This window comes from Lactuca saligna, chromosome 3 (genome assembly GCF_052625555.1).
Source record: "Lactuca saligna cultivar CGN05327 chromosome 3, ASM5262555v1, whole genome shotgun sequence".
Taxonomy (NCBI): Eukaryota; Viridiplantae; Streptophyta; class Magnoliopsida; order Asterales; family Asteraceae; genus Lactuca; species Lactuca saligna.
The window spans coordinates 215,073,182-215,096,250 of NC_136419.1; the positions used below are offsets into that span (position 1 = coordinate 215,073,182).

General features: G+C 35.3%; 2 protein-coding genes across 2 annotated transcripts; one reads left to right on the top strand and one right to left on the bottom strand.

Annotated features, from left to right (window-relative positions):
- Window positions 1–17,816: 17,816 nt before the first annotated feature.
- On the top strand, window positions 17,817–18,555 carry SDH8 (succinate dehydrogenase subunit). The gene is made up of 2 exons (XM_078984813.1): window positions 17,817–18,023; window positions 18,514–18,555. Exons 1-2 carry the CDS (start codon window positions 17,928–17,930, stop codon window positions 18,553–18,555), a joined length of 138 nt encoding a protein of 45 aa, XP_078840939.1. The 5' UTR covers window positions 17,817–17,927.
- A 967-nt stretch (window positions 18,556–19,522) lies between these two features.
- Window positions 19,523–22,357, bottom strand: LOC145037805 (protein trichome birefringence-like 24). The gene is made up of 3 exons (XM_078986530.1): window positions 21,977–22,357; window positions 20,812–21,095; window positions 19,523–20,460 (listed from the first exon to the last, which is right to left on the bottom strand). Exons 1-3 carry the CDS (start codon window positions 22,221–22,223, stop codon window positions 19,690–19,692), a joined length of 1,302 nt encoding a protein of 433 aa, XP_078842656.1. The 5' UTR covers window positions 22,224–22,357; the 3' UTR covers window positions 19,523–19,689.
- Between the last annotated feature and the right edge of the window lie 712 nt (window positions 22,358–23,069).

The window sequence follows — 23,069 nt, forward strand, 5'->3', positions numbered from 1 at the left end:
CTCGATCTAGAATCTGACCCCTTGGGTCTTTTGCCCGAACTTTTGGCTATCTGAACCTCATCCGGATTCCTCTTCCGGATCTGATCCAAATCAATATCTCTCTCTAGCTCGAGAAATCATATCTTCTAGCGTCTTACCGCCGGACCTGCTCACGAACTCCCTGATGTTAGCCCTCAACATCCCGAGATATCGGGCCTTCTTCATCTCCTCATCCATGACATACTGTGGAACAAGAAGGGCCCTCTCCCTGAACTTGGCGGTGATCTCCGCCACAGTCTCAGTAGTCTGTGTCAAATCCTGAAACTCCCGTGCCAACTGTTGCACCTCAATAATCGGTGAAAACTTAGCCCTAAACATGGCCGAGAAATCGCTCCATGTCATCGCGTCCAACGTGGAATCATCACCAATGGCATGTCCAACCTCCTCCCACCAATCCCTTGCTCTGTCCTTCAGAAGACAGGAGGCGAGTCTGACCTTGTCCCCCTCGGGACATCGGCTCGTACGAAAAGCATTGGCAACAGCGGTCAACCAACTGCTGCTAGCGATGGGGTCCCTAGCCCCATGATAATCTTGTGCTCCGCAAGCTCTGAACTCTCGGAATTTCATAGTACGCACTCCCATCAAAGCCATTATCTCGGTACGAAAGGCTCCCAGTCTCTCATCCAAGATCTCCAGTATACCCTCCTTGACCGTTCCAAAGATCATAGGAGTCAGATCTAGGATACTGCGCGTAAGCTTAGTTGATATCAACTCCCTTATCCGCCCTTCGAGCTGATCGGCCCCTTAACCCAAGCCTGATCCCTCTTCGGCACCTGATCCGCCCATTGGTCTCTCCCGCAATGTCACCATGCTGAAAACATATCGCAATAACTATCAAAATACTCATCACTGTTGAGGGATCACACACACACACTACAAGTGTTAGAGTCTCATCTCGGCCTTTCCCGAATCGAGTAAGGATCCTCTGCTTTCAGTAGTACGGGCCCATACTACCTTCCACATCTATCCATACTTTCCTCAAGAACTGCTTCGACTCCACCAGGTCCCTTTTTCTACTACTACTGCTCCCAGCACTAACTCATCCTAGGCTTTGTTGGATTAGTGTCTAAGTCCATAACTATTTTGGTATGTACTTGACCCGATTGTGAACATGATCCTTTTGGGTTGCCTTCACAATGGTGACTAGACAAGATGACTGTTGAGGAGAGAGGCTGGTTTATTGTTAAGAATAATAAATTGGGGTATAAATATGATTTGCTAATATATTATATGAATAATATATTAATTTGGAATCATATTATTAATTAGTATTTAATCAGAAATTAATTAGGAATTAATTTCAGGATTAAAGGAAATAATTAAAAGTACAGGGGCTGTTTTGTAAGTATTTGATAGTTGAGACTTTGGGCTATTGGATCGCCTTTATTAAGGCTTGAATGAAAATCCTAGAAGAATCTAGGAGTTTTCATCCAAGGGCTTAAGGAAAGGAATTCATGGACTTGCTTAGGCCCTAAGCTAAGGGATTAGGGTTTCCACCTTGAAACCCAAGTTAGCCTTAAGTATAAATAGCACCCTAAGGCACTAAATTCGGCCAACCCTTGGAGAAACCCTATTAGAGTGGAATTTTATAGCCTCTTGCCTCCCTTCCTCTCTCTCTCATATTCATCCTCTCACCCAAAGTATGTTTGTGAGCCATTAGAGGAACTACACTTGTGGTACTTGCTTTCAAGAGCTAAGGAAATTTAAGGGACTAGTTGTTATTGCTATATAACAACAAAATGTATGTATTCTATTCTCCTTTGTGGATTTCATAAATCATAGGAGTATCCTAGGTTTCTTTTTATGTTCATAAAGTTGTATGTCTAATAGTGAGAACATAGATCCAATTAGGGTTGCATGCACACATAGGATTGTTTGTGTAAAACCCATCAGTGGTATCAGAGCCATTGGTTTTTGTTTTCAATTAGATTTGATACAAAAGTATAAATATGACAATTAGGTTTTATGGCTAATAAACCCAGGAGGCTTGATTTTCGAAATTAGGGTTTCTAAACCCTAGAGTTCGAAATTTTTGGTAGGGTTTCCTAAACCTTTTTCTTTGTCCCCAAGATTTCAATTTTAGGGTTGTCTAACCCTAGAATTTCGAAATTTGCCTTGTCCCTAGATAGGATTCCCAAATTTTAGGGATTTGGATAATGTCATATCTTGCTATTATCCTTGATTCCTTATATAGATAATTAAAGATCTTATGAATTATCCCATTCTATAAATTTTCAAATCTTAGGGGATATGGGATTAGATTAAATTAATTGTTTAATTTAATAGATAATCCTATAAGATTTAATAATTAAAATTAATTGTTTAATTTTCAATAATTATTAAATCAATGTATTAATATTTAAAATTTTAAAATTTAAGGCTTGGATTTTCGAAAATTTTGAATAAAATTAAAACCTAATTTATTTTGAAAAGTTTCAAAACTTGCCCTCAAGTTTTGGAATTTAAATTGTTTCATTAAAAGGTTTAATTTTGAAAGTCTAAATTCTAAAACCCCTAATTTTGAAAAGTTCAAATTACACCCTTATGGTTTTGTTAAGTTAATTAAAAGTATAATTAAAGAGAGTTAATAAATCCGTAATCATATGGTTTATATTTAATTTTGAAAGTCTAAATTCTAAAACACCTAGTATTTTAAAAACATAAAATACACCCTTATACTATATATAACATTACAAGTCTAATATTATATATGTATAACTTAAACTGCTAATCTTACCGTTAGTAGGCCTCATTCACGAAGCCGATCTATAAGGGGGTATAAGGTTATGGCCTATAAAATGGTCGTTTAATGGGTATTCACTCTCACCCACTGCTTCCTTGATTGGTGGAGGGTCGTTAGCTGAACGGGTAGGATAGAGCAAACCCTTTCCGTTAAAAGTATAATGAAGTATAAAGTAACTAAATGTTTTTTTTACAAAATTCCCAATCTTAGTTACTTGAGGCAAATGTGAATTAATGCAATTCCATGAAATTACACTTTGTGCTCTTGCAAAGACGTAATGGAGCGTGTGTGGTTAACCGGCACACTAAATGGTTCTAAGCAAATGTAACAAAGGGCGACTCAATGTTTGTCATAGTTTGGTGGTGTGTGTGTGGTTAACCGGCACATCGAATAGTTGACTGTAACATTGGGGGCTTGAAAAGTTCAAGATCACTCAAGCCCTTTTGGCAAGTAAACACGAAGATGGTAAACTTGTGTGTGTGCATGTCTTACAGATGAAGTCACACATTGATAGGTTAAGGATGTTAGGTGTCGAGATTTCAGGTGAGTTGGCTGTTGATTGGGTTCTTCCTGAATCATATAGTGAGTTCGTTAGAGAGTACTATATGATGGATCATGATGTGGCCCTCATTGATCTCACATATTGCTTATAGCTGTTGAATCAACAATGATTTGGCGTGTTGGTCAAGCAAATTTGTCTGGTGAATCAAACTCCCAAACTACAATGGACATTGAAAATGGTGACTTTGGAAATCTAGAAAAGGTCAACTCTGAGATAGTTCCATGTGCCAATCCAAAAGATTCCGTTTGCTTTTATTGCCAAAAGAGGGGGAATTGGAGACGAAGCTGCCCTATTTACCTAAGAGATCTAAGAGATGGGAGAGTCAAGACGTATGACTCTACATCAGGTAAAATCAATTAACTAACTCTTTTAAGTTCTTTTTCTAGATTCTTAATACATGATGTAATAAGATTACATTTTGATGTTTTGTAGGATCGAAGAAAAGAGAAGAAGCTTAAGGGAAGAAGTGAGTTGAATCTAATCGTGAAGAAATGGATTTCGATCGCATTGCTTGAAGATTAGACTCTTGAGATACTACTTGGAGTTAGAATAGATTGCTAAGAAATATGTAATAACATAGTTTTTCAATTGAATTGCATTGTAAGGACAAATTTTTCCGCAATAAAATAAATTTTATTTTATATTATTTATTTATCCTTGCAATGGCGTGTATGAAAAGTTGATGTTTGAAGGTTTCTATTATTAGCAATAATGGATTTGATTCTTAATTAGGTTATTTGTGGAAGTGTCGAGAGTTTACCAAATAGTGAGAGTTTCTCATCACCCAAGTTTCAAGTGGATAGAAACTTGGAATCATGCAACGTGTATTGTATGATGAATGAAAAACCTTCACATTTGGGAAATTTAGACTAATTCTTTGACAAAGTGTCAATTGAAGGACTAGGAGATCGAGTACACTAGGTGGTACGTTGATCAAGTCTACCACAAGAGTGACAAAGATATTCGTCATGATTTACTAAAGTTTAGTTAATATGGTTATACTTATAAGATTAAGTATAATTTTGAGTTGATTGAAAGAGTTTCAATCAATTGCAGAACAACTAAGAAGAATCAAGTAGGCAGAAAGATAAAAGTTTCTCTATTCTAAGAAGAAGGGAGAGTACCTTTTATTGTGTTTTATGATAAGTCTTAATGATTAAGAACCATTTCTCAATTGGTCCTCTAAGTGAGTCTTAGAACATAAGTATGTCTAAGAAGAGGAATCGAGAATTGTAGAAATGGTTAAATCAAGAAGTCAATCATAATTCGTTCCAATATCAAGTCTTAGAGTCAAGATTGTGACTTGAGTGAAAAGTCTTAAGTAGGTTTATAACACTCATCAAATATGGAATTTGGAAAAGTTTTCTTATTCTTGCACATTTGAAATTGGTAGGTTTTGATGTCTTGGATAAGACAAAGACCAACTAGGACCAATTTTGTGAAGTCTTTTGTCTTGATAAAAGCTGCAATAACTCTTGAATATTTGTTTATCAAGGAAAGTTTCTTGACAAGAGAACCTTATATGTCAAGGAGTCAGTGGTAGTCTTAAATGTATTGAAAAGTTTCAAGAACAAATTCAATAATAAACCTAGTTGATCATCACTAGCGCACAACTTGAGATTTATAACCTATCATGACTGACATACTCTAGTTTCTGTGCCATTCTATTTGAGTTAACTAGGTGTGTGAGTTCTATGAGTTCTCATTTGAACGCATAAAGGCAAGCACCTTGATGAATGGAAAGTACATTGATAAGAAAGTGTGAGCTGCTTAACAACTTGGAAGCAATGGTGGGCACTCGTGCTACTATGAGGTAGGAAATTGAGATTGAACAAGTTATGTCCATATGATATGGAATTGTCACAAACATTGTCTTATGGTTGTTTTTATGACAAATTTACATGGATAGGAACGCATACATCATAAAATCTAAGTGTCATAAGGTTTCCATCCTTCATGAAAATGATTGTGAGGAAATGCTTTCACTAAGAGAGATTTTAAGGAGATAGCAGTTGTGTAAATTGTATTCTCAAATTCGATTATGATTACGGCATCCCTCTTCATAGTTTGAATTGTGAAATTTGACAATTAGTCTGAACATTTAGGACTTAGTAACATAAGTTCTGAATTTGTTTAGACACACATGTAAGCTTTCTAAGAAAAGGTGTATGAGTTTAAGAAGCTTAGATAAAGGATTATCAAAGCATCTGGTATTAGAAATATGAACTTAAGGAATTCAATAAGCATTTTTTTCTAGAAGTTCAGCTGTTTTCTGAATACATGTCAAAGCTAGTGGGAGCATAAGTGTTATGCCAATAAGGAAATAATCATCATGTTAGTGGGAGCATGATTATTATGGTAAGTATTGCAAGTTAGTAATATTAATTATAGAAAACAAGAGTTATACTTTGCAAATTCGTAAGGGTTGAAAAGTTGTTTTGCTATAATCAAGGGAGAGAATATTATGCTTCATTTAAAATCTAAAGGCTTAGATTGTGGAACATTAATAAATTTAGTCAAGGATACATAGTGCATTCTCAAAATTTGATTATGATTACGTCATCCCTCTTCATAGTTCAAATTGTGAGAACATGACACATAAAAATAAAATATTATGGCAGAAGACTGATAAAGTATCAAGTCTTTATGAGAGACATTATGCATCATGTCCCATACACTTCGGGTATAGGAACAATTGCATATGCTATAATATTTGACCATTATAAAAATTTTCCAAATGCCAAGGGCATTAAGAAGGAAAAGGGACTAGAACCAGTTTTGACTAAAATAATTAAACAACTATCAAAGGACGATCCAAAGTTCGTTGAGGATTGGTCGCTTGTGAGTAGTTGGAAGTATAGTATTGGATGGACCATATCGACATTATTATGAATAGATAAGATTCTATTTAGAATGAGTTGTCATATGGCAAATATGGAAATGTTTCCATATTGGGAGTTGGAAATTAAGAATTTATGTCTAGATTAGAAAATTTTATGCAAAAAGGATGTTCAAAGGAATGTACTTTGAGTGAGAGACATCACATCTATAGAATTGTTTTGTAACAATTTATGATAGAGTACCTTGTGATTTCATTGGCCGAGTCTTTGTGACTTTTGTGTCATGACTTCACGAAAAGATCATTGCATAAAATATTAGAATCTGACATATTTTAGAAGTGGCAAGAATTTGGTATTCTTGCAATAATTATAAGGATTGGGGATTGTGAAATGAGTTTCATTGGAAAAGTTTTTTCAATTGATCTATTTCACAAAGTATGGAACATAGGAAACCAAAGTGTGAATGCTTGGAGCATAGGACAATTGTGGTTATAATTCGAGTTATAAAGTTGATTATCTGAAACATTAAATAATGAATAATGAGTAATCAATATGGTGATTAAATAAAGGTGTTTTATTTATACTAACAAGTTTGGAGTCATATAGGATTAAGTATTATCATTGTGTTTCTCTTTGCATGTTTTGACTTCTAGAATAACTGGGTTATTCGAACCTCCACAATCGGTCATACGTTGGGAGTAGGTATGAAGGAAGACTGTCATGAATCTGTTTGTAGATTGTCTAAAGAGTTTAGACATAGCACAAGTTTGCTGCAGAGTTCATGAGTGCTTTGATAAGATTAGAGTATTGGATTAAACCCACGTTCACAAAAATCACTTCATGGATTTTATCACGAGTGATTGTGAGTCGATAATATTGTATATTCTTGAAACCAAGATGTGTGAGTTGTTATTTTCTGGTTGGTTGCACATTGATGATAAGTAAACGCACCAGTAACTTGGGGTTATAAAACTTATTGTTGTGTGTGATTCGATGAGTGAGTACAAGCAAGCATTAAGTCGAAGTTTATCCGTTCCTTTTTCCCAAAGTGGGATAAAAGTGATATATGTGGACCCCTCGATGATTTAGTGATGACACCCTAAGCGCTTGGCCAAGCCGGGACTAATTTGATGTGTTTAATTGTAGTCTGTTGTTAGTCGTCATAAATCGGAAATCTGGAAACAACACATAGGCTGAGAGAATGATTTCAATCCATGTCTCACGTCTATGCGATATCAAGAATGGTGGAATATATGATCCCTTATCTAAAGGACACGCTTCTGATACGATCAGAGTTGACAGCGGCTTTTGAAAGCTACGATTGCTGATCAAATTATGAAGTCATACACATAATAGTTATTAGACTTATCCAAGTGGAAGATTGTTGCATTGGTGTCTAAGTCCATAACTATTTTGCTATGTACTTGACCCGATTGTGAGCATGATCCTTTTGGGTTGCCTTCACACTGGTGACTAGACAAGATGACTGTTGAGGAGAGAGGCTGGTTTATTGTTAAGAATAATAAATTAGGGTATAAATATGATTTGCTAATATATTATATGAATAATATATTAATTTGGAATCATATTATTAATTAGTATTTAATCAGAAATTAATTAGGAAATAATTTCAGGATTAAAGGAATTAATTAAAAGTACAGGAGCTGTTTTGTAAGTATTTGATAATTGAGACATTGGGCTATTGGACCGCCTTTATTAAGGCTTGAAAGAAAATCCTAGAAGAATCTAGGATTTTTCATCCAAGGTCTTAAGGAAAGGAATTCATGGACTTGCTTAGGCCCTAAGCTAAGGGATTAGGGTTTCCACCTTGAAACCCAAGTTAGCCTTAAGTATAAATAGCACCCTAAGGCACTAAATTCGGCCAACCCTTGGAGAAACCCTATTAGGGTCGAATTTTATAGCCTCTTGCCTCCCTTCCTCTCTCTCATATTCATCCTCTCACCCAAAGTATGTTTGTGAGCCATTAGAGGAACTACACTTGTGGTACTTGCTTTCAAGAGCTAAGGAAATTTAAGGAACTAGTTGTTATTGCTATATAACAACAAAATGTATGTATTCTATTCTCCTTTGTGGATTTCATAAATCATAGGAGTATCCTAGGTTTCTTTTTATGTTCATAAAGTTGTATGTCTAATAGTGAGAACATAGATCCAATTAGGGTTGCATGCACACATAGGATTGTTTGTGTAAAACCCATCAGTGGTATCAGAGCCATTGGTTTTTGTTTTCAATTAGATTTGATACAAAAGTATAAATATGACAATTAGGTTTTATGGCTAATAAACCCAGGAGGCTTGATTTTCGAAATTAGGGTTTCTAAACCCTAGAGTTCGAAATTTTTGGTAGGGTTTCCTAAACCTTTTTCTTTGTCCCCAAGATTTCAATTTTAGGGTTGTCTAACCCTAGAATTTCGAAATTTGCCTTGTCTCTAGATAGGATTCCCAAATTTTAGGGATTTGGATAATGTCATATCTTGTTATTATCCTTGATTCCTTATATAGATAATTAAAGATCTTATGAATTATCCCATTCTATAAATTTTCAAATCTTAGGGGATATGGGATTAGATTAAATTAATTGTTTAATTTAATAGATAATCCTACAAGATTTAATAATTAAAATTAATTGTTTAATTTTCAATAATTATTAAATCAATGTTTTAATATTTAAAATTTTAAAATTTAAGGCTTGGATTTTCGAAAATTTTGAATAAAATTAAAACCTAATTTGTTTTGAAAAGTTTCAAAACTTGCCCTCAAGTTTTGGAATTTAAATTGTTTCATTAAAAGGTTTAATTTTGAAAGTCTACTAAAACCCCTAATTTTGAAAAATTAAATTACTCCCTTATGGTTTTGTTAAGTTAATTAAAAGTATAATTAAAGAGAGTTAATAAATTCGTAATCATATGATTTATATTTAATCAAATTAAAAGTGTAATTTAATAAATTAATCCACCTAGTATTTTAAAAGCGTAAAATACACCCTTATACTATATATAACATTAAAAGTCTATTATTATATATGTATAACTTAAACTGCTAGTCTTACCGTTAGTAGGCCTTATTCACGAAGCCGATCTATAAGGGGGTATAAGGTTATGGCCTATAAAATGGTCGTTTAATGGGTGCCCACTCTCACCCACTGCTTCCTTGATTGGTGGAGGGTCGTTAGCCGAACGGGTAGGATAGAGCAAACCATTTCCATTAAAAGTATAATGAAGTATAAAGTAACTAAATGTTTTTTTTACAAAATTCCCAATCTTAGTTACTTGAGGCAAATGTGAATTGATGCAATTCCATGAAATTACACTTTGTGCCCTTGCAAAGACGTAATGGAGCGTGTGTGGTTAACCGGCACACTAAATGGTTCTAAGCAAATGTAACAAAGGGCGACTTAATGTTTGTCATAGTTTGGTGGTGTGTGTGTGGTTAACCGGCACATCGAATAGGTGACTGTAACATTGGGGGCACCATGTAAGTTTGCATGGTTATTCACACCCTGTTTTGTGATCCTCGGCATCCCAGTCACAAATCGAGGGGCATATCGAGATTTAAACATACCATTGAAAAGTTCAATGAATCTCAAAGGATCTAGGAATTTTTCAATACATTTAAAACCTAATCTTTTTTTTCGTTTTAATGGTGGAAAAATTAGTGAATCGTCATTCACTTACCTTCAAATGTTCTGCAATTTGGGTTACGGCAACCCTCTCCCAAGTTGTGGAATATTAGGTTGGGTCCTAGCCTTAATATCTCATTTGGGTGATTTATTAAGGACTCAATCAATCAACTAACTTGAATTTTTCCTCCCATTTTGTAGATGTCAAAGTATGACAACTATGGTCTTCCCAAATCCCGTGGAGCAAGCGTTCCACATGAAAATGATATTCCACGATTGGATCGAGGAACACGAGATCATGCTTCACTTTCTCCACCTCCTCCAATTATTCTCCCTAACCCACAAGTATGAAGGCTTGAAAAGTTCAAGATCACTCAAGCCCTTTTGGCAAGTAAACACGAAGATGGGAAACTTGTGTGTGCGCACGTCTTAAAGATGAAGTCACACATTGATAGGTTAAGGATGTTGGGTGTCGAGATTTCAGGTGAGTTGGCTGTTGATTGGGTTCTTTAGTCGCTTCCTGAATCATATAGTGAGTTCGTTAGAGAGTACTATATGATGGATCATGACGTGACCCTCATTGATCTCACATATTTGCTTATAGTTACTCAATCAACAATGATTTGGCGTGCTGGTCAAGCAAATTTGTCTGGTGAATCAAACTCCCAAACTACAATGGACATTGAAAATGGTGACATTGGAAATCTAGAAAAGGTAAACTCTGAGATAGTTCCATGTACTAATCCAAAAGATTCCGTTTGCTTTTATTGCCAAAATAAGGGGCATTGGAGACGAAGCTGCCCTATTTACTTGAGAGATCTAAGAGATGGGAGAGTCAAGACGTATGACTCTACATCAGGTAAAATCAATTAACTAACTCTTTTAAGTTCTTATTCTAGATTCTTAATACATGATGTGATAAGATTACATTTTGATGTTTTGTAGGATCGAAGAAAAGAGAAGAAGCTTAAGGGAAGAAGTGAGTTGAATCTAATAGTGAAGAAATGGATTTCGATCGCATTGCTTGAAGATTAGACTCTTGAGCTACTACTTGGAGTTAGATTAGATTGCTAAGAAATATGCAATAACATAGTTTTTCAGTTGAATTGCATTGTAAGGACAAATTTTTCCGCAATAAAATAAATTTTATTTTATATTATTTATTTATCCTTGCAATGGCGTGTATGAAAAGTTGATGTTTGAAGGTTTCTATTATTAGCAATAATGGATTTGATTCTTAATTAGGTTATTTGTGGAAGTGTCGAGAGTTTACCAAATAGTGAGAGTTTCTCATCACCCAAGTTTCAAGTGGATAGAAACTTGGAATCATGCAACGTGTATTGTATGATGAATGAAAAACCTTCACATTTGGGAAATTTAGACTAATTCTTTGACAAAGTGTCAATTGAAGGACTAGGAGATCGAGTACACTAGGTGGTACGTTGATCAAGTCTACCACAAGAGTGACAAAGATATTCGTCATGATTTACTAAAGTTTAGTTAATATGGTTATACTTATAAGATTAAGTATAATTTTGAGTTGATTGAAAGAGTTTCAATCAATTGCAGAACAACTAAGAAGAATCAAGTAGGCAGAAAGATAAAAGTTTCTTTATTCTAAGAAGAAGGGAGAGTACCTTTTATTGTGTTTTATGATAAGTCTTAATGATTAAACATATAACAACACATAAACATATCACAACACATAAGCTAAAGATATACTAATGGATCCTGTCCTAAGGCCTCGCCCTTGTCCTGCTACTGATGAGTCATGGAACCCCATCCACGCTCCTACTGATAGGGAGATATGGGCCCAACCCACACTCACTCTTTCCCTAACTTGGTCCTCGCCCCTGTTCTGCTGCTAATGAGATGTGGAACACCATCCACACTTTGCTATTGGTGAGATACGGGACCTCACCCACACTCACCTCCTTACCAGGTACATACAAGTATCACACATACAACAAGTATACCCTATCATGCAAACCACTCCTTGGGCACCTGCCCGCTATCAATGGATCTTGGTCCTAAATATCATATTGGCATACAGTGCCTAGGGCTAACCCCTGGGTCTTCCTACTCATATCTACATGGGCCGGCATTGTGGCCTTAGACCCATTCACACAAAGGGAAACTCACCTACACTGCTGAACTTGCTGATAACCCTCTGGCTACTAACAGAAAATTCTCTGAACCGTTGCTCCACTAGCTCCCCGAGCTACCAATATCAATATACATAAGACTTAGATCCAAACAGAACTCTTAGAAGCTGTCTAAGTCCCACTCTTGCTAAAGTCAATGTCCTGGTCAAAGTCAACCCTCTTGACTGACTCTACTCGCCGAGTCACCCCAAGACTCGTCGAGTACATGAATTCATAAACTCCCATAAAACGACTCTACTCGCCGAGTCACCCCAAGACTCGTCGAATTCAATGATCCCTGAGTCCTATCCTGCCCAACTCACTAAGTCTCCACTCAACTCACCGATCTAATCCTTAACCAGAAGAGATTGAGGCTCTGCGATCCAACTCGCCGAGTTGTTCTTCCAACTCGTCGAGTTCCTGCCCATCTTCATCCAACTCGCCGAGTCCACCGATGTGACTCGACAAGTAGCTTCAGTTCTTAATCCATACAATGGCTTTCGAGCCATGCAGGGACTCCAAACCATAGATCCACTCTTCTACAGTCTATCCCCCACATAAAGTTGCAAACTTTATGTGAAACCAAGAAGCTAAAAGCCCAGAACACTCTAGGGATAGGGTTCTAGACAAGCATGCTTCACCAACACCCCCAAGACTGATACTCTATGGTTCTCTAGGCCGAAACACACCTAGATCTGAAGTAGCAACTTCAGATCTGGACCTCTAACTTGAAATGGCTCTTAATCATGACATAAAAGCCCCAAATCTCATAACAAAGGTAACACTTTAAGAAAAAGAGTGAAGGTAGCGACTTCTTACCCCCTAATGCTCTGAAAATCCCCACCAATTCTGGATCTAAAGCCAATACTTGAATCACCAAAGGTTACCTTCCTCCTTCTTCCTTTAAATCACCCAAAATGGCAAGAAAGCTTGAATGTGCTAAAATGGAGGCTTAGGGTTTCGTGTTCCGGATAAGAGAGGCTATAGGGAACCCTAAGGGAGAGAATGAGATGTTTATATAGTGCATAAAGTCCCGAATTTAGGGTTTTCCTCTTCAGACCGGACTCGCCGAGTCCTCTTGTCGACTCGTCGAGTCGGTCACTTACTCTTCGACCCGGATCCCGCTCGGACTTGTCGAGTTCACCTATGGACTCGACGAGTTCACCCCTTGACTTAGGGTTTTCCTTTCCTTTCTTAGTCTTTCTGATTCATGGTGTTACAGTGGTGTAAGGTTATATATGGACTACATAATCTTAGAAGGAAATTGTGGGGATATCTCATTAAAAAACATAACTCGGAGTTTGGTAGAATATCAACAAGGTCATAGTCGACCTACGTAGCCTTAGAATATACCATGATGATATATTTTCCCATCATGTACTTTCTGATAATAACACATTACTTAGGAAAGAAAAATAGTTGGGCTCAAATACACTACGAGATCAATACCCCGAGGTGTATTCTCTCGAGACGACTAAATTATGTCTTATATCTAAAAGGTGCTCAAATTCAGTATTCTTATGGGCATGTAGAGCTCAACCCAACCCCCATCGGCCCAACTGGATTCGATTGCATCGAACTCAATTATTCATTATTATAATTTCTTGCAGGGTTATGATAAATTCATATACAACCATAGTCTGGATAGCGAGTTCACCATGGATATTATACAACGAGCAGTTGTTGTACAAATCACATTGATAGGTGGCGAACCAATTGCCTGGTCAAAAGTAGTCCCATTAAAAGTGTCTTGTTTCATACGGAGTGCAAAGATTAGAAGAATTTTTGTCTCAAAGACTTTGATAAAAAGGAGTGTTCACATCACTTCGACTAATTGTTGTTTTTACAATATTAACAAAGAGTTGGTGGATCATGTACTTATAAGGTGTGCGTTTGTCTAAATGACATTGGATTGGATCCTGAAATGGTGCGGGATCCCTTAGAGGCAATTCACAAATGTGGTTGAGTTTATCAACTTTGATGTAGGATGATGTAACTGCCCAAAAAAAACATAAGATCCTCTTAGTTATTTTTGATGGATTTATATGGCGGATATGGAAGACGAGAGATGAGAAAGTTTATATCAAGGTGGTACATTCCCCTATTATTGTGGCAGATGATGTAATTTCAAATACATGGTATAAACACAGGGGGAAGAACAGTAAAAATAGATGGAATGATTGATGTTCTCATTTTATTTGATTGTAAATTGTACTTTAACCTAGTTTTTTTCTACCCATCTAGCTCCTTACTGTTGGTAATTTAATATCATCATTATTTAAGTGTAGTAGGATTAAATTTGTTGACCAAAAGTGATCTTGTTAAACATTGAACAAGTTAGGATTATGTAGGCATGCACACATGTTCAAGTTTTCAAGATTCAAAATACTTATATTAAGGGGCGAAGCCCTAAACGAACGGAGGTCCCGGGGCAGCGTCCCTGGGAGTAGGGTCCAAGGGGCATAGCCCCTGGTTGGGTTATGTTGCTATATTAAAAAAAATGCATCAAAAATTCGACTTTTATAAAATGGACTCATTTTGACCATTTTCCTTGAGATCCGTTTTATGACATGTTTGACGGTTTTATGACAGACAAGAATGTAACGCCCGTAGATCAGGGCTAGTCAATTTAGAGATGATAAGCATCAAAAATGAATTTTTGATGGAAGATTATTTATAATAATAAATCTTAACCAAGTTTTAGTATATGTCACAAGGTTTCCGTGCATATAAAGAATGCCAAAATCCGAGTTATAACGAAGAAGTTATGACCTGTCGAAGTTTCACGACAGAACCGGCACGACCCAGGGCGACCCAACGCGACGTAAATAGTGAATTTAAGGTAGATAGATATCTATCCTTAGTGATCTAAACGAGAGTCGAAGATATCTTCGATAGTAGTTCAATGATAAAAAGACAGACGAAAACGGAGTTCAGATGAAGGAGTAATGAATTTCGAACAGAGTTTTCCTATCCTGGCCTACTAAAGATAATATATAAGTAATATATTTATAATATATTAAAAATAAATTCAAAATTAGCCAATGGAGTCTAAACGAGAGTTTTAGATTATAACCTCACCTACGCGTCGATATAAAGAACGTCGAAAATGGAGTTCGTATGCGAAAGTTATGAATTTTTGAAGTTCGGGGCACGAAACCCCAAAACTGTTAGATACCACGGCGTGGCAAGCAGTGCCACGACATGGTAAGTCTTTTGACACCTCCGGGAGTCCCCCAGATGCAACTTGAGATGACGCATGCAGTGACAACCAAGCCCACGACGTGGAAAAAGGTGCCACGACGTGGCAATGGCAGATTTTGCCCTATAAATAGATTTGAAGGGTCAGCTGATTTTGGTTTCTCATTCTCTCATCTCTCTCCCATATTACATCGTTTTACGTGGAATTTTAACTCCCCGAAGCCCCGGTATCACCCAGAGACCCGAAGCAAGTCCCGAAGCCTGAAGATCCCAAGAAGAAAAGAGTTTCCAAGTCGAAGCTCTGCCCGCGAGAAACCCGGTGTGTGAAGTGATCCCGGTTTCACCGAAGAATACTACTTCTACAAGTCGTAGTGTTGTCCGATCATCTTCTAATCAAGTGAGTATGTGGTCACTTTCTTCTAACACATAAATATTAAGTATTTGCTATGAAATACGTGCTATGTGTATAATATAAAGATGTTTATATGAGTGCGTGTGTGGTCACTTTCTTCTAACACATAAATATTAAGTATTTGCTATGAAATATGTGCTATGTGTATAATATAAAGATGTTTATATGAGTGAGTGTGTGGTCACTTTCTTCTAACACATAAATATTAAGTTTTTGCTATGAAATACATGCTATGTGTTTATATATTGTTGTTTATTTGAGATGTTGGTGGACTGGATAAACTATATAGGTTTTAATGAGTTAAACTGTATATGTATTTTGTAACTACAAATATGTTGGGTAGGACATGGGTAGATGAGATCCGTGAGTATGGATCAGATCAAGAGATTAGTTTAGATCCGTGAGTAGGAATCAGATCAAGAGGCTAGTTTTAGATCCGTGAGTATGGATTAGACCAAGAGGTTAGTTTTAGATCCGAGAGTATGGATCAAGTAAAGAGATAAACTTGCTATTAGTCCGGGGATTATGGATTAAGACTAAGTTAATTGTTCGTAGTCCGGGAGTATGGATTGGGCACAATTATAGATCCGGGAGTATGGATCATATATGATTTAAGATTACGTTAATTGTCCCTAGTCCGGGAGTATGGATTGGGCACAGTTATACATCCGGGAGTATAGATCAAATCAGGATTAGGGTATAGTTAACTGTCCCTATTCCGGGAGTATGGAATGGGTACAATTATTGATTCGGGAGTATGGATCAGATCATGAGGTTAGTTTTAGATCCGTGAGTATGGATTAGGTGAAAAGGTAGCTTTAGATCCGTGAGTATGGATAAGTGGAAAAGGTTAGTTTTAGATCCGTGAGTATGGATCGTGTGAAAAGGTTAGTTTTAGATCCGTGAGTAGGGATCAGGTAAAGAGGAAAATTTTAGATACGAGAGTTTAGATCGTGTTGTTGTGAGGATCGATGGGGTGGGATAAGAGTTGCCTTTATATGGTGAAAATGTACAAGTTTGAATGTTCTATATTTATAAATATATGATATAACATTGTGGGATGAAAACCCTATATGCTCACCAGGCTCCCAAGCCTGACCCAGTCAGTCTTCTTTGTATCAGAGGTATCGATACGAAGACATATTTCACAGAGAGATTTAAAGGAGATATAAATCATTAATGTAATTAAATGTAAGTTCTGTTTATGCTTATATGTCTGTATCGGAACATGACATCCCAATGTTTTATTATTAAATGAAAATACATTTTCTTTGAGAAATGTTTTGATAAGTTATTATCATATCTTGCTTTGGGAACAAATTCCGCAACCGTTTTCTTTAAACGAATACTCTGATTTATAAAACAAAGCATAAAAAAATCGGTCTTTTCTGGCCGTGAAATTGGGGATGTCACAAAGAATCATATAGCATTTTTTTGATCATTTTCTGATACACTCTTTTAAGAACATTTTCAGATACATTCTCTGATTCCGTAATCTCTGAGTTTCATCCAATTGAATGTTCGATCTGTACCATCGAAATACTTCATTTTGATAGTAAATCACAACTTTCAGAGAACCAAATTATTAGTTGTGGGGTTTTTAATATTAATCATTTTTTCTAAAAAAAAATTGGAAATTGAAATATCATATTATCACCTACCACAATGTATATATATGTCTAAAATCCGAAGCGGTGTCGTGGTCATTTACTCATTTACCTGTGTTCCACAAACCAACAATTTTATCATTTTTATGATTATCCATAAAAAGAATACAAATAAGTATTTAGAGGGTGTTTGGATAAATAGTTTTTAGTTATTAGCTTATTGCTTATTGCGGTGGGAATAAACATTTTTTTAAAATGTGTTTGGATTAACTTATTGCGGTGAGAATAAACAATAAACAATAAGCATCTTAAGTGTTTGACAAACAAAGCAACTTATATGAGTAAAATTACAATAAACAATAAACAATAAACAATAAGCATTTCCGCTCTTGCTTATTAAAATCAATTTATTTAGTTTATTCATACCGCAATAAGCTGATTTTTAAAGACTCCTATCCAAACACTTAAATTTGCTTATTGCTATAGGATTAAACAATAAACAATAAACAACCTATTTTTTCTTTATTCAAACACCCCTTTAATATGCTCGACTCCTCCAACCGATTTGGGCCAGATTGTAAATCGCCAAAAGCCCATCTGATCGGACTCCGTTTATTTTGTCAATTTATGCTTAAGCCCACCTTCGGACAAATACGCAGTGATCGGAAATTGGGAACATCAGGATCCTTTGTTTGTTTGAGTAAGACGAAGAGGAGGAAGAAAGAGGAAAAGGAAGAAGAATGATTTACAGGAAATGGAGTTTGATAACGGGTCCAGCTGTTTTGGTTGGCGGCGTTGCAGGCGCTGCTCTTGCCCTAAATTTTATCTTCAAACAAGTAAGTAATCGTAAATCTCTTCTCCTATCAAATGACTACTTCAAACCCTTGATTTTTATACCAATTATCGCATGTCGTTGATTTCTCAAAATTTGTGGTATCTGAATCACGTTACTCTGTTCGGATTTTACTTGATTTCAATTTGAAATCTCGATAAGAAATGTTGTTGATTCGTTTTACCTTAAACCTAGGTTTTTTGATGCCGACCGGTTCAGAGACATTGTGATTGTAAACTTTTCTTTATGATGGAAATCCATGATTATACTCTCCTTCACCTTAGGTTTTGGATCCGAAATGAATTAATTAGCAACTTCCAAGATTCGATTTTTAACATGTCCGTATGAATTTGCATTGGGAAGTTCTAGGTTTAAATGGAAGAACCAATTTCTCAATGTAGAAGGGGGTGTTGGGATACGCATTTAATGTTTTAAACAGATTATTGCTGATGTATACCCATTTCTTACACTTTCTATATTTTCTGCATATGTAGGATCCCTTTGCTAAGCCACCAGAAAAGAAGCAAGGCAAGTAGAAGAAGATGTTGAGAGGTGAATTCACATCCATTAAAATGATGCTATGTTTCCTCTTGTTCAATGTTTACTTCGGTTCTTAATTTGCACATGTGTTTTCAAAAACCGACTCTTTTTCATGAATAAATTTTGATAACTCTTTGTGGGCTGCATATATGAATGAATTCATGCATGCTTAATTTCATTTTTTGCTTTCCCATTTCATAATCAAAGTATTAGGGTATGTTTGGTTTCACTTATTCTGATTTCTGATGTTATCCAATGGAAATGGAATCAAGATTCCATTCCATGATGCTAAATGGATGGAATTTAGTTTTGCTGGAATCTTTCAAATTCCATGTCTATAGAATTTTACACCCAAAGTTGCAAAGCATCATATGAAACAACTTTACTATTGTCTTAACATATAATCATAGCTCTAACATTGTCTTTATCTTAGAAATTAAGGTTGTGAAGATCGGGAATTTTTAGATTTTATGTAAAATTGTTTGTTTTATGCTTTGCAAGATTGTGATTATTAGATTGAATAACTTAAAACATAAAAATACATTTTTATCAATTAGTTAACTATTAATTTAACAATAAATAGTTTAAACCATGAAAAACTACATCTTCAAAATATCATTTAACAATAAATGATTCAAAATGAGTTTTTCTAGAGTTCATATTTGTTTCACTTAGTTAGTACAAGATAAAATATTTGAATTTAAAAAAATAGTAATGATCTGATAACATGATTTTATCGTGACAACTTTCTTATGAATAGTTATGATATCCTTCGTACTTTTTTTTTTTTTTTTTTTGATAAATTCCATTATTGTTTAAGAAAATCGTAGGAAAGAAACATTTATTAATACATAAAATCTGATCATTACGCATCATGCATTTGGTAAATGATCTTCACACGTATTGTAAGTTGTAACGTTTATTGATGATGTGAACTCGAATTAAATAAACTAATTTGAAATCTAGCATAAGTAGCCCCGCTTGTATTATAAATTTATAACCTCACCAACAAACGAACATAGGAAACCATAGTCAACTACTATATAAACGTTATATACCTTCATCTTCAACAACGAAGACATTCTGGTTTTATCCAAATCAAAACCATGGATTAGACCTCGCTATTGTCTCTAACCTCTAAGCAACATGTTCATAAGTAAATCATTCCATGAGTCAATTGGGCCGGGCAAGCACCAATGCAAACAATCATTTTGAACTTCACCATTTGTATCCGGATGGAAAGCCCGGTAAGGACCCGGGTGCCCATCGGGCCTCAGCAAAGATAAACGGGTCGTATCAAAAAGCTTCAACATCGACCCATCTCTTGACCCGTCCATAACCCGAACTGCCTTCTCAAATTCTTCCAATTCAATCCCTCTCATTACCATATCAATATCTCTCAATTCTATATCACCTTCTTTAAATGGGCCCGTCCTGTTACAATACCCGCCAGTGTTCCACTCCCCATTCTCAAAATGATCCGGTGTGGTGGTCCGAAACAATGTGTAAACTTTATGATCCGATTTTGTAATAAAATCGAGAGTGGTCTGTAAAGCTTTACGATACGCGTAATAAAACCCTAGCTCGGGTACATTCTCTTTTTTACAATTATGACAACCGATAATCTCGTTGTTCTCAAAGTAGAATGTCGTCTTCAAAAACCATTTCCCTGCACCGATCTCGATATAGTCGAAATTATGAAACTCATTGGCCCATTTAGGGTCCGGCTCGTCGAGTCGGGCTTGTACAGCACTTGAGGCATGCCCGTCATTGTCCTCGAAGATTTTGGATTCGATTAAAAAAGGCGACCAAATCACCGAAAGTGTAAACTTATGTGATTCGAAAAACCATCTGCGTGTTCGGTATTCCTCATCATGGTACACCTCCACTGGCTTTTCTACCTGCAAAATTATAATTTTTGCTCTATTGACATCAATATTTATTCATGTTTTTTCTTTTTTAGTTAATGAGTTTAATGTGTCAAACGCTTCATCTTCATCTAGACAACTATACATGTTCATTTATTTTTGCTTAATGTTGATAGAATAACTTGATTGGTTAACCATTTACATATTTTGTCTTTTTTTTTTCTTCTTCTAACTTATCCTCAATTTAGTTATTAAAATAAATTTATATTATAAGTTCATTTTAGAGTAAAATCGTCATTATTTAACTCTACAACTGTAGACATACATTATTACTCATTCAATTATTTTACCTATCAGTTTTAAACAAAGTCAGTCATGTTATACCTGAGAAAGAATACATAGAAGCGATTGCACATGGTTGCGGGAGATTGAATCACCGATGAATGCCATTGATTTTTCTCTCATGAAATTAAGAAATATTTTTGGGTCGAAAATTGGTAAATTGCAATTACGTGGCTTCCACCTCCAGTAGATGTAATCCATATCTGGGCGGCCGTTTTTCATACAATTTTGATGATGTTCGATTGTGCTGCAGCTATTGTTGGTGTATCGTGGGCCAGTCAGATCTTCAACCCATTTGCCGGTGAAAATATCGCACTTTTGTGAACCTAGACAAATATTCCAAGTGTATTATTTTTCTCCATCTATTTTAGATTTTCATAAATACCCTTCAATTTACAATGTTTTTACAAATTTGTCAAAAATATTTTTGTTAATATGAAGCTCTATCTATTAAGTGTATCATCATGTGATATTTATTAAAAAGTATTAAATTTTTAAATGCATTTGATACAATTATCATCATATATAATATAACTAAAATTACTTCAAAATATATAAACTAAATAACAAAAAACAAGTTAAATAAACTAGATATATACACATTTCAAACTTGAAGACTTGAAGAGTCAAATGTTACAAGTGAAACCTACATTCTAATTACTTTATTGTAAACTAATACAACTATTTAGTGTAAATGAATAGTATTGTTTTAGATTTGAAGTAATATCATTTATAACAATAGAGTGGGAAAATATCAATTGGAGAACAATTACTATATTTTAACCTTTATTTATAAAGTGAAATTGAAGAATGAAGATACCTTTAGAATAATCAACTAATTATCTACAACATTAATTATTTGATTTACAAAGCACATCCTAATAGTCCCTCAAATACATATGTTTTACACTTTCACTGAATCATTTGATTTACAAAAAATATATTTTGTAATTTCAGTTTATAATGTGCTATTTTTAAACAACGAAGAAGATGCAGCCCCACATACCCAAGTAGCACGCGTTTAAAAATTATTAGTTTTAATGAAAATCATTGTAACCAGATATTAAACATGAGCATTTGCCATCTCTTACAAATTATAGTTATTTTTAGCACTTTAAGGAGAAAAAAAAACAATATTTTTATTTGCAAACTAAAATTAAAAAATTATGATATTCATGCGTGTAAAGCAAGGGAACTAGACACGTACTAGTATCATTGACCGGAACTTGACCGGAAAGTGTGAAATTGGACTCCACCACCGACGGCGTTGACTTCGATCTGTATCCATCGCCAAAAACCACAATCACATGTGGAATCTGAACATAAGTTGAGAAATAGAGTCGATAAGCAAAACCCATCAGAATCAAACCAACAACGATCTTAACAAACATCTTCATTTGCTTGTGCTTCACCGGACTTGAGGAATTGTTCATGTCATAGCTCATTTCCTTCATCTTGTCAGAATCTCCGGCGAGATCTCTGTGTAAACCATATAAATCCCACCGCCTTTTGTATGTAGTAGAAATAGATGAATTGAGAAAGAAAGGAAAATGATGGTTTTTGTTAGTGAACTTGTGTGTGTTGTGGGGCATGTTTTATTTTGTGTGGTTGGACTTTAGTAATTGTGGCATTTAACATGGAGTGGACCGGTGTAGGGTATGAACTTAAACTAGCGATAGCAAAATGATTGCTATTTGCTAAAAATACATTGTTAAATTTTAATAATTTAACTTTTTTTTTTTTTTTTTTCAAATATAAGTTGTATGAGATTGTAAAATATTGCTAATTTTAATGTGATATATGTTTATTATATAAATAATTTGTTATCATATCATGGTTGTAAGTCATAGGCGGTCGACCCCTTCCTTGATATCAACGTCCTCGGAGATGGTGTGATTCTTAAAGTCATATATGCGGTAGCTATGACGATCAAGTAGTTGAAATTCTCCTACTATTAATAGAAGGCTCGTTATATCGAGTTTGGATACAACGCATCTCACATTTTTTGTATTCATTAAGGTGATTAGGTGAATTTGATTCCCATGATATATCTTATCTCATTTAAGTAGATAATAATCTTTTTTTTAACGGCTGGTAAAACTTTATAGAAAAAACTAATAAGAATGCTAAAGAAAAAACAATCAAAGCAAAAACAAAACAATCCCAATCAAAGTCAAAACAATATAAAAGGGTTAAGTGAAACTCTCCAAAAGTGGATCATCAATCCAATCCTTTCATATCAGTTCACCTCATTTCTTCTTCCTAACATTAATCTTTGGCACGTACCTTAATATTTTGAA